At 34.9% G+C, this 12,256-nt stretch overlaps 1 protein-coding gene across 3 annotated transcripts in view; it reads left to right on the top strand.

Annotated features, from left to right (window-relative positions):
• The first annotated feature begins 1,685 nt into the window (after positions 1-1,685).
• LOC110036507 (50S ribosomal protein L30) overlaps positions 1,686-12,256 on the top strand; it is a 16,129-nt gene continuing 5,558 nt past the window's right edge. Inside the window, exons 1-3 of one of the 3 annotated variants that reach the window (XR_002295235.1) lie at positions 1,686-1,958; positions 2,042-2,194; positions 5,953-6,000. Coding sequence is in view for 2 of the 3 variants with exons in the window: in XM_020740971.1 (XP_020596630.1) it covers positions 1,761-1,958; positions 2,042-2,179 (336 nt within the window). In the remaining variant the exon portion in view is untranslated. Of the gene's footprint in view, positions 1,959-2,041; positions 2,195-5,952; positions 6,001-12,083; positions 12,104-12,256 lie in introns of those variants that run through there. The other 2 variants (XM_020740971.1, XM_020740970.1) reach the window with 2 other exon arrangements.

Here is a 12,256-nt window from a genome sequence, read left to right as displayed (position 1 = left end):
GGCGGCAGAGCAATACATTTTTATAATCGGGGCACAACTCAATAAATTTAAAAATCACTTATTAATTTTATAAGAAATAGTTTCTTCTTGTGCGGCTTTGAGCAAATTACAATTGAAAATACTGGTAAGTTACAAGAAAAAATATATTCTCAAATTCTTTTAATAAAGTTTTTTTTTTTTCATTTCTATTAGTAATTCAAATGACAAATATTATAAAAAGTAAAAATTATTTAAGAAAATATTATTATTATCGATACAATTACTAGTATTCATACTCTTATTTAATAAATCCTATATTTATTTTATAAATAAAAATGTATATTTTTTAAGAATTTGATATATAATTGAGAATTCTTTAAAAAAATGTTTGAGTTTTATAATCATAAAATCTGCTACAAAATCATATTATTATTTAAATTCTTATTAAAAAATAACAATTGAATTAATCAAAATAAGTAAAAATTTCTACTAAAATTTTATGATATTTCGTCCCAAAATTAACACATTTCACTGTTTTTTATCTCTATCTTCCCTCTAAATTTTTAAAAACATTGTCAGGTTGAGAAGTAGATTCTTTATTATGTTGGCTAAAGTTTATAAGCTTCGTTTTGAAAACATTAAGATTGATGGCCGTAGGCGTACATATCATGGTTGTCATTTTAAAATTATGTTTTTGGGTTAAGTCAGTGGAGTTATGACCCAACGTCACCCTTGTAGCTACACCCATGGAGAAAATATTGTGTCTGATCAGTTGCACATGTGAATGACCAACCGTCGGGAGCCAGCTCAGCGTGACTGAGTGCCACTTCAGCATGCATGCCGAGGCATCGTCCGATCGTTAGTCGTCTGCATGTGCAAACGAATGACGCAATATTTTCTCCCACCTATTAGAATTTATATTGCTTGCATAAGCTGGTGGAATTATCAAATCTGAACAAAGTTATGGTTCTCATAGGGGATATATATTAACGATTGCAATAATTTTAGAGATTATGTAGTAACGACTTTAACATCTTTAATAAATCTAAAATAATTAAATTATTGAAATGTATCAATAAATTTTTTTTGCAAAATAAGATAAAATTGAAAAGGAATTGTATGCCATATTCAAATGCAGACACCTATCAAACACCTAAATTTTAATTTTACATATATATATATAATTAGTATGTATGTATGCCATATCTAAGCCCTAAATCTTAAAAGATTTTTGTGATATATCTGTTAGGGTTGTAAACGAACCGAGCTTGAGCGAGCTTTTGTTCGGCTCGTTCGAAACTGCTCGTGAACACTGTGTTCGTGTTCGATTCAATTTAAATATTCGTGTTCGGCTCAAAATTGACTCGTTAAAATTAAATTGAAAAAATAGATGTAAAGTGTTGAATTCGAATCTGGACCAAATGTATGCAAAAGAAGTCATTAATCACATTACCACATAATATGTAATTATTATATAACTATATATAATATATTATTATATAAATAATATATATAATTTATTATATAATAAATGTATATATATATGTAATTTATATATATATATATATATAGTATTATATATATATATATATAGTTAAAACGAGTCGAACATGATTGAACACAAAAATTATTTGTGTTCGGTTCGTTTACTTAACGAACGAGATCATGCTATTTGACAGCCCTAATATATGTGCGAACAACAACGAAAGAAAAAAATAAATAAAACCGAAGTCCTTGGTGGTGCAATTAACCCGTGGCTGAGTGGAAGAAGAGCATCGATAATGAGCGGGAGCGCCTTCAACGCGTTTAAGGCTAGGGTTCCGGTGGCCTGGAGCCCTCGGCTGTTCATAACCCTAGTCCGTGGCCTCCCTGGCACACGCAAGCTCCACCGCAGAACTCTTGCTGCCATGCGTCTCCGCCGCTGCAACCGCACCGTCATTCACCGCACTACCCCTTCACTCCTCGGAATGCTCAACCAAGTAATTTCGATAGCGGTGTAGAGCTTATTGACGTTGATCTCAAGCTCGATCGCATTGCTTCGACTGATGAGACTAATATGCAGGTGAAGAGACTGGTGGTGGTGGAGACAGAGGAGATGCACAATGCGAGGAAGCAAGAGGAAAAGGAACGCACGGCTTTTCGTCCTCCCATTGTCGTCAAGCACGCTCCTCCTACTTCTTCATCTTCTTTGGCGGAGTAGCTGAGCAAATTGCAGGTGCGCTTCTCTTCTTCTTCTTCTTCTTCTTCTTCTTTTCTTTCTTTACTTTTTATTTTTGTTGAACGTTTTACCAATATTGCGGAAAAAAAAAGGATTGAAAATGTGGGCTGCTAATATTCTGTTGATCATTAGAATTGTCCCTGTTGGTAAAGGCTAACTATTCTCGACAAACATCATTGTGCAATATTAGTTGAGCTGAATTTATGCCCTACTTTAGGGATTTGCTTAGGATTACTGACTTTTTGTTCCCTTTTTTTATATTCAAATCAGTGGAACTGCATTCAATTTAATAACTAAATAGGTTTTTAACATCTTTGTATTTGATATCAGTCGCATTTGCCAAATGGGATGCTGAGGAGGGATGAGAATGCAGGCAAGGCACAAATGTGGCTCTTCGAAATATCCAAAATTTCTGTAGATCATTAGACTTGTCCCTGTTGGTAAATGCTAACTATTCTCGACAGATATCATTGTGCATTAGTAGTTGAGTTGGATTTATGCCCTACTGTAGGGATTTGCTTAGGATTACTGACTTTTTGTTCCTTTTTTTATATTCAAAGCAATGCAACTGTATCCAATTTAATAACTAAGTAGGTTCTTAACACCTTTGTATTTGATATCAGTGGCATTTGCCAAATGGTGCCAAATGGGATGCTGAGGGGGATGAGAATGCAGGCAAGCCACAGATGTGGATCTTTGAAATATCCAACAATTCTGTAGTATTAGCTTTTGTTAACTATTTTCTTCTCATCCACCTACTTTTTGAAACCTCTTTGCTTCTTTTGATAACAACTTTCTCTTTTGTGCTTCTTTACATAACTAGCTTCTCACCTTTTTGTCCGTTAGCTTCTTCTCTTCAGTCTCCATTTCTTTTCCTTATCTGTTTATATATGGCTGTAACAGCTTTTATTGGCTCATATGCTGACAATCCTCCCTGGGTATGTAGTATTGCTTCAATCATTTCATAGTTAAAAATCATGTCCCAATCTTATCATGATGAATTCATGAGAGGTTCCAATTCCACCACTACATTGTTTAAATCACCTCGCAATCCTTTCTTCATTTTAACATAATATACCAAAAAAATATAAAATAAATTTATGATCATGTTTTCTAAGCATAAAACTTTAATTAGCTTCGTGATCGTGATGTCATGCAAAATTTAAAGGAGAATTTTGAGCAATCTAATAAGATACTTTAGGGGTTGTTGGTTTGGAAAATTTGTAGTGTACTGTAATTCTTTTGCTGATTTTTTAGAAAATTAAGTATTTGATATGAAAAATTACAAATAAAGTGTAAAGCATGAATGAGTTTGAAATTTACACCTTAATTAATTTTTGCCAATTTTAGAATTCAACCGATTTGATCGAATTTGAGATTTACATCATGTTATCAGCAGGCCGGCGGCCGTTGCCGGTTGTTGCATAGCTGCCACCAGCTGGATGACATCGGACACTGCCCGTTGGTCGTTGCCTGACCGTTGGTCGTTGCCTGCCCCTGCCACTTCTTCCCGCTTGTCGCCCTCTGTCTCTTGCAGGCCGCCACCTGCTGCCCACAATTTCCTGACCCCGCCGCCACCGTCGATGCCCGCTTCCTACAACCACTATTGTCTGCTGCTATTGTTGGTTGTTGCCATTGTTGTCCTTCGCCACTACCACCAGCCCACGGCTGCTAGCTTGCCACCGCCGATAACAACACCCAACGTCATAGGTCGTTGTCCGCTACCCACCACCTTCACCGTAGTTGCCAGTCGTCGTCTGCAGTCGCCACTACCTTTTTTTGTCACCGCCGCCCACAATTGGTCAATTGTTGCCCCCTCCTGCCCCCAGAGCTACTGCTCGCCGCTGCAACCAGTTGCTAGTGTCAATTTCCAATTGTTGTTGCCGGATGTCGTTCGCCACCAGTCACCCGCCAATAATACCTTATATGTTTTGAAATACATTATTTCCAATATACTTCAAACCAAACAAAAAAAATATAATGCTTTACGTTTATTTTATAGTGAACCAAATAACTTAAAAGTATTTTAAATACAAAACATTACTTTTGAATTACATTTATTTTACTCTATTACTTTTTCAGCAAACCCAACAGCCCCGTAATCTAATAACGTTCTTGACTGGTACATGATGCATACAACTTTGTTCAATGTGCAACTTTTCATTGTTCAAGAGGTCGCTAAGTAACTTTGGAGTATATTTTAGGAAAATATAGTTATTTGTTAGGTAATGTACCTCCATTTCTATGTATCCTGCATGATGTTTGACACGTCAAGGCCATTCTCCATGAGTCTTCTTATATCCTATGGTGGAAGGAACCAATGGTTATCCTTTGACTCCTAGCTTTCATTTTTATCATGTTTCAACTTATTACCATATGGGATATCAATTTCTTGTTTATAATTTCATTTAATGAATATGTTTCTTCTAGTTGTTTCTAGTAATTCATAATCTAAAGTATTCTTTATAAGTTAGACTCCTTGTTCGTTTCTTTAATTATGAAATATGTGAAGACATACTAATTTAAATTCTACTAGACTTTATTATTGTTTCCCATTTGAAATGTTTGGGCTTTTAAAAGGTATATGTTTATCAATGTTGATGTATGATTGTTAATCAAAGGTCATTCATATTAATCTAAATTGAACAAAATAATCTTATCTGGTCTCCTAATCTAATTACTTTGTTAAACATAAATTTCATACTTTGAATGATAGAATCACTTTCATTGTTTTAAATGTACCCTTTTTCGAGCTATGAGAAAATTATTGATAATGCTTGTGTAAATAGTGTTATATGTCATAATACTCTGTACTATGGGATAGAGAAGAATGTTAATGGGTTCTCATTTTCTAACTTAGTATTTTATTAATGGTTTCTCAATTTTCACTTTCGTAGTTCAAGTTTTGTGCATATTGGATTTGTTTATGCTTATACTACCGTTGTCTTTGAGTTAATGCTTGATATTGTGTGTTTCATTTTGTGAATCTTATCCATTATCTGCTTTAGGAAATTTTGAATCCTAAGATGTTCTGTGTTAGATTCAGTATCAAAGCTTATTATTACGGCATATGTTTGCCCTTTTAAATGAACAAAAGTTCATCATCCATCAATCCATTAAACCACTAAATTATTTACAGATAGTTGCGGAAGCGAAGAGACCAATGTATGTTTTTAAGAATTTAGATCCCTCACTTTCTATAGAAGTACACCCAATATCTCTCATCTCTTTCTTTCCTTTAATGTGTAACCTTGTTGAAATTAGGTTGTTGAACCTAGGCAATCAAAATCAATGTCATTATAAAGTTGTTAAGCAATTTAATTAGGAAAGCTCCTTGCCCATGAGAAGTAAGATGCCTTTTGAAGCAAGGAGGATGAAACCTAACCTCCTTTCATTCTTTATTAACTCATATTTGTAGTTGTCATTTCTTTCAATGAAAGATGACAAGAGACCAAGTTTGGATTGGAACGAGGGAGTTCCCTCATCTTCAATTTGATTTGAATGAGTTAAATTGAAGGTGGAGCAATGATTAAGGATCTCCACCCATATGGATTATTCATTGCAGATCAGCTATTTTAGGCTAATTACATGTACCAAATTACTAGACTAACCCAACAATTTGTTTAAGCTAAGTTGGGCTAACCTAAGCTAATTTATGTTCCCTGTAAAAAATATGGAATCAGATTAAATGTTGCATTAAATGTGTTATATATAAGGTTACAATGAGGCAAATTAAGGTTTTTATGTCATATCAGGTCAACTGATAGGCTGCAACATCTCATCAAGTGGTTCACTAACTCGAGGTAAGGAAAAGTTGAAACCTTCTCTTTTTATCCATATTTGTTTTGTTTAGGTTAACTGATTGTGTGTCATTTAGTTTGATGGTCAGTTGATATAGAGTAGTGGGTGTTCATTTGTATGCATTTTAGCTATTATATATTTGTTATTTCTACTTTGATGACTAATTTCTTACATGTTGATTAGGGTTGTTAAATCGAATTCGTGGTTTGGGCTTCGGTTTGACACAAAGTTGACCGAACCCTAAACTGTTTGACGCATTCCATAGCTGAATATTAAACGGATCAGAAAGTCTAGCCCGAACTCATCCCACTTTCAACCCATTGACCAAACCCGTCCTATTTAACATATGGCATAAAAGTAATTCAGTTTGATTTAGAGTTAATCTCTGGGCAATTTTAGGTTTGCAGATTAATTTCGAGTAAATTTCTGATTAACGGTTCAATTTCGAGTCAATTTCAAGTTGGCGTGTCAATTTGAACCTGACTCAAACAATTAAATTGATTTGGTTTCTTAACCTGAATCTGACCCAAAAATTATTTGGGCCAACCGGAATACAATTTTTTTGAGTCGAGTTGACATGTCGGATCAATTTTTGACACCCTTTAATGTAGATGATTCCATTTTTAAGTTACCTCGAATGGCATATTGTACTTAAAAAAATTGTATTTTGTTATGGAAAAGTTAAATTTTTACAGTTGCCTTCTTATTTCATGTCATATTCCATTACTTGAGGAATTCTGTTCTCAGAGTTTAAAATGCTTGTGTAAGTTTTGGTTGATGAAAGTAAAATTAAGGTGGAAGAAATAACATATTGATAAAGGAAGAAAAAGCAGGAAAGCAAATAAAATAGAAGTAGTCTAAAGATAGTTGAGATAACTATTTTTTGCAATAATATTTCAAAAAGGTTGACACATTTTAAAAAACTTATTTGATTGATGGCAAAGAAAAAATTTAGTGTTTTAAAGAGAATAGAGCCATGAGGGGATTTTGACAGCTACTAATAACATAAACAACTATTGAAATGAGAGGAGAAATCTCTAAAAAAATTATCTACCTTGTAACAGATATCCAATCTCTTACCTTTGAAATTAATCGATATGGAGGAATGAAGATCAAATTAAATCATGATGGAAAAGGAGATAATTATGAATAATGAACATGATAATGGAAAAGTGGTATAGTATCATTCATAAGAATAATAACATGAAAATACAAAGATTTTTTTATCGATACTCACCAAAGTAGCCTAATAAGAGAGCCATCAAACCACATTTACATTGAATAAAAGCAACATTTATTCACGTTTCAATCCAAGTTTATTTTCTAATAATACTCTTTATTTTTCTGAATTAAAATACAAATTATTTCATAAATTCGTCGAAGTAAATGGAAAGTCTAAAATTTTTATTATTTAATTGCGTAGTTGATTTCTCAATAGGACACAATGGAGAAAAGATTTCATGTATCAGGTCCCACTTAGTGGGATAAAGGCTTATTGTTGTTGTTGTTTATTGAAGGGATCATTGTTTGTAAAGCATCCAAAACTCTTTTAAATTAAGTCTTAAAAGGTGGAGAGAAAGGGGAGGATGCCAAACATTTAATACTAGATTATGCCTATGTTAAAGGAGAGTATTACATATTGTTGCTCTTTCATGATGGTGATAATGATGACAACATAACAATTTTCAAAATATAATTTTTGACCTAAATTTTTGAAGATTATTTTCTTAATGAAAAAATTAAGTTTATATTTTTATATGTTTTTACATTGATGATTTAATCATTACATGATAATGACCTAAAAAATTATCTAATTAAAAAAACATATCTTTTTTTTTTTTTTTTTTTTTAAAAAAAAAAAAAAAAAATCGTCAACCATGGCCTTTCCGTTTTACGTCACTAATGAACTAAAGATCAAACCTTCTTTCTAATGCAATATATCCCTCTCTCTCTCTCTCTCTCTCTCTCTCTCTCTCTCTCTCTCTCTCTCTCTCTCTCTCTCTCTCTCTCTCTCGCTCTGTTTTCCACATTGTTGTGCCCTCTTTCTGAAGTATTGGTTGGAAACTGGATCTTTCATATTCTCTCTTTAACTTGGAGTTTTCAGGAACAAGATTAAGTCAAAGCTGCAATGGAATATCTTTTCAAGCTACAGCTCATTAAGGAATGTGACTACAATCATACCCTAGATTTACATCCTGTTATCTTTGATACCGTTTCTGAGCTCCTAGAAGCTATTTAGGAAGGCGATTTAGTGGGAAAGTGGTTGTGGAATTCCGAGAGAATGAAATATGTGAGTTTGATAGCATTTGGAAGGGGCGACGTGATAGAATCTCCTGTCGGGCAGCAGATCCGGCGTATCCAGCTGCTGTCCCAGCTGAAAAAAAATAAAGATAATGTCGAAATAATGAGGTGTGAATATCGAGGAGAGTCATCACCTGCATTTGCACATGCTACATACACACAACTTGCAAAGAGAAAATGATACAACACTCCAGTAGGGCCCATTAGGGTAGAAATCAGATATGACAATATCCAAAATTCACAATATAAGTTCCTCCAACTGAAAGAAAAAAAACCAACACATAAATTGGTTTCTAATAGAAAAAAACACATTAGAAAAAAAAAATGAAGGGAACAAGTCAAAATAGCAAAGATTTCTGTGAATATTTCCAACCGGACGAAAAGTTCCTATTCGTCCTTCCTAGGGTCGTGGAACTCCCATTTTTTGCGATTCCAGTTATGTAATTCCCACGATTGGGAGTCACTGGATCCTCAATTTTGTGAATTTGACGGATGCTTCCACGTCATTATCCCAAGTAGGAGCTTTGTCTTCTTCTCAAGAAGTATTTGGAATCATTCTACTACCATAACAAAGTCGTTGCACTGCTATAGCTGAGAGAGCCCCACTACAAAGTCTATGCTCACCTCTACCCAAGACAACCTTAAAACTCACACGCCCTTCCCAAGTACGTCCTGATGGAATAAAAAATTATTTTTCATTGGCATAATCAAAGTTAAAGTGCATTTGGACTTGTACTCCCATGAATCAAATCTCTATCCATCAAGTGTGTAACATGGCAATTTTTCATACTCAAATGTTCTCATCTCGTAGGCAAGTTTGTTTGGCAGAAAAAACTCCGGAATGAGATCTACGATCTCAATGGTAGTTATCCATGAGGTAAAGTGTCAGCATGATATCCAACAACTCTCTCAACAAGATTTGTCCTTTTCGAGCACCAGTCACTTAGACTCACTATCTTCTAGGACAATTAACTTTAATTATGTTGTGAACTCCGTTTTAGGCTCAGCTTGAATCACTAATATCTCTCCCTCGTTAGTTGGAAGTTGAGGCTTCACTCTGATTTCTTCATTTTCTCTTATGTTACTGTCCATTCATTCAAAAACTCTACTCAGTGAAAGAGATCGTTCTCTTGTTTAGGCATTTGGACGCCACATGCCCAAACTCGTGATATTGAAACATTTAGTGACAGGGATATATTTGGTAGTGCTGGTGGGCTCCACCTTTTCTCCACATTGGATTGATCTATCCTCAAGTGGGGTTTTTTAGGATGCTCCACTGAGTGTACTCTTGTTATTTGATCCCGGGGTTGAACTCTGTCTGTAAGAGGTGCCGGTATGTGGTGATGATGTTTCTCCATCTTCAAAACTAGGTTTTAACATCTTATAATGTTCAATATGGTTGTAACTGTACTATGTTGCTAATGGAAGGTCTCAATACTCCCATATATCGAGTTAGGGTGTTCTCATTTCAATATAAGATGCTTGAACTCAGCCGTGTTCTCCTCCATAGAAGAATATCTCTAGAGTCTTATGAACTATCTTGTTGGTAATACAAGAAAAGATATTTGTGTTGTATCTTACATTTCATCTTGCACCAGGTAGTAATTTTAGTCTTCCCTTCTCGCTGTCGAAGATGCATCAAGTTCTCTCATCATAAAGAAGCATCCTTCCTTAACTCAGTAGTTGCTAGCCTAACCCTTTTTTTAGTTGGAATATCCTTATATTTAAAGACCCGTTCTATTGTCTGGAGCCACTCAATGAATTTGTTTGGATCCATGCGACCTTCACACAAGTCAAATCTTCAGTCCAACATTTTGGTTTCTACCATGATATTTAACTTCAAATCGTCGGGTATTGTTTTTTCATCACTAAAAGTTGTGTGGTGGATGGGATTCACTTCTTCCTCTCGATTTAGCGACCACTGTAATGGATATAGGTGATTTTGTTGGATTGTCTTCTCTAAAAGGTGATAAGCCTTTGCTTTATTTGGAGGATTTTCCGATGCATATCCTCATGGTAAACTCGTGGACCCCTCTTTGGAGATTTCTCCTAGGCGGCATAACCTCCTTTTCTCATGATCATGTTTCCGATGGATGTAGGATTGCAGCGAAATTTTAGTGAAGGTAGGAAAATTAAATTTTGAAAATTTCAGACTTAGGACTACAAATTATGGGAATTGTGGCTAGAGTATTGAGTTGGTCGATGATTTAAGTTATGTGAAATTTTGGATAGGCGGAGGAATGACAAATCCCTAAAATTTTTGTTGTTGGGCTCTGATACCAGATGATATCATTCTAGGGCTCCTAGAAGGCATTTAGGAAGTAGATTTAGTAGGAAAGTGGTTGTGGAATAGTGAGGGAATGTAATAAGAGTTTGACGACGTTTGGAAGGGAGGAGGAGATAAAATCTATTGTTGGGCAGCATGTCCAGCGCATTTAACAGCTGTCTTGGCTCAAAACAGCACAAAAAGCGTCGAAATAATGAGGCACGGATGTTGAAGAGGTTCCTCACCTGTTGCTGCACAAGCTACAGGCTAATGCAAAAGGAAAAATATACAGTAGTTCATTAAGGTAGAAATCAGGTTTTACACACTCAAAAACTCACAAACAAAACAAAAGTCCCTCCAATAGAAAAAAACAACACAGATAGATTCCTAAAAGAATAGAGCCCAAATTAGTGGAAAAAAAAAGCAACAAAAACTAGTCAAAATAGCATGGATTCTCGCAGATATTCCTTTCTGGACGAAAAGTTCTTATTCAGGCTTCCCAGGGTTGCTGAACTATAGTTTTCGTGATTCCAATCGCATAATTCCTGCGATCAGGTGTCATGGGATCCGGGATGGGATCCTGGATCCCGGATCCCATGACTTTGGAGGGGAGGATGCTCCCGTGTCAGTCTTCTTATCCTTGCTTTGACTAAAACTCCAATCCAATTTTCTTGGTCTTGCAGACCAAGATCCTCCAAGAGATTAACAAAATTACCTTTAAAATCAAGGGGCATCTACATACATCTAATTTATTTACATATCTAACGCCTAAACATTCATATTTACATGCATACAACTTAAATCTTTAGCTTCATATAAAAAATACCACCATCATTGTCTTTGTAAAAGTGAATTATTTCATTTTATGTATAGGTTTATGAAATTGAAGTGTTACGAGTGTGAATATCAAACTACAGATGTTAAGGATGTAAATTCATAAGAATTGTGTGGTATGTATGTAAATTTCTCTAAAATCATATGGCTGAAAGCTTACTCCATCTACCCTACCAAAATTTAACCGAGACAGGTCCATATCTTCATCTAACTTTTGGGCCAAGCTTAAAGTTGTATGAAGGGCGATATGAAAGATAAAGAAAGGTTTTGGAGATCTGAAAGTATGCTCCATTCTTTTGAAAATAGATCGTTATCCCACTAACGTAATTATTCATGCCTTTTTTTAGCATTTGTTTGCTAGCTCTTTTTTTTTCCCCCTATATGCATTACTCCTAAAAGTTGCAATTTGTGATATTTTCAACAAAGCGTGAGCGACTTCTTATGAGCGTTGAATTTGAGGTGTTGTAACCTTTTAAGGTTTTACTTTTATTGATATTTCAACGTTTTCTACTAGTTTTCTTTTACATTGACTGTAGAAATGTTCTTATGCTGATTTTTTCTTTTCAGACAGCATTGGTAGTAATATTTTTATTAATGCAATAACTCGTCATTTTATATCTTCATCATTATTCACTGTATATTATCACCACTACATATTACATAAAGGATTTTTATTTCTGATAGATTTACAAACACATGCGCTTTTTGGCCTCATGATGGGAGCCCGTGCCATGTGCCTAAAATTCCAGAGTCCCGCGCTACGGTGAGATCGAACTCTTAACCTGAGGAGACTTGCAGTGACCCCGCCACCAACAGGCCAAGGCTTGCGGCACACACACAGTGATATATAACTCTGT

This window comes from Phalaenopsis equestris, unplaced genomic scaffold (genome assembly GCF_001263595.1).
Source record: "Phalaenopsis equestris unplaced genomic scaffold, ASM126359v1 Scaffold207535, whole genome shotgun sequence".
NCBI classification, from domain to species: Eukaryota; Viridiplantae; Streptophyta; class Magnoliopsida; order Asparagales; family Orchidaceae; genus Phalaenopsis; species Phalaenopsis equestris.
The sequence above is the reverse complement of the archived record's forward strand: the minus strand, read 5'-3'. Positions and strand labels throughout refer to the sequence as shown.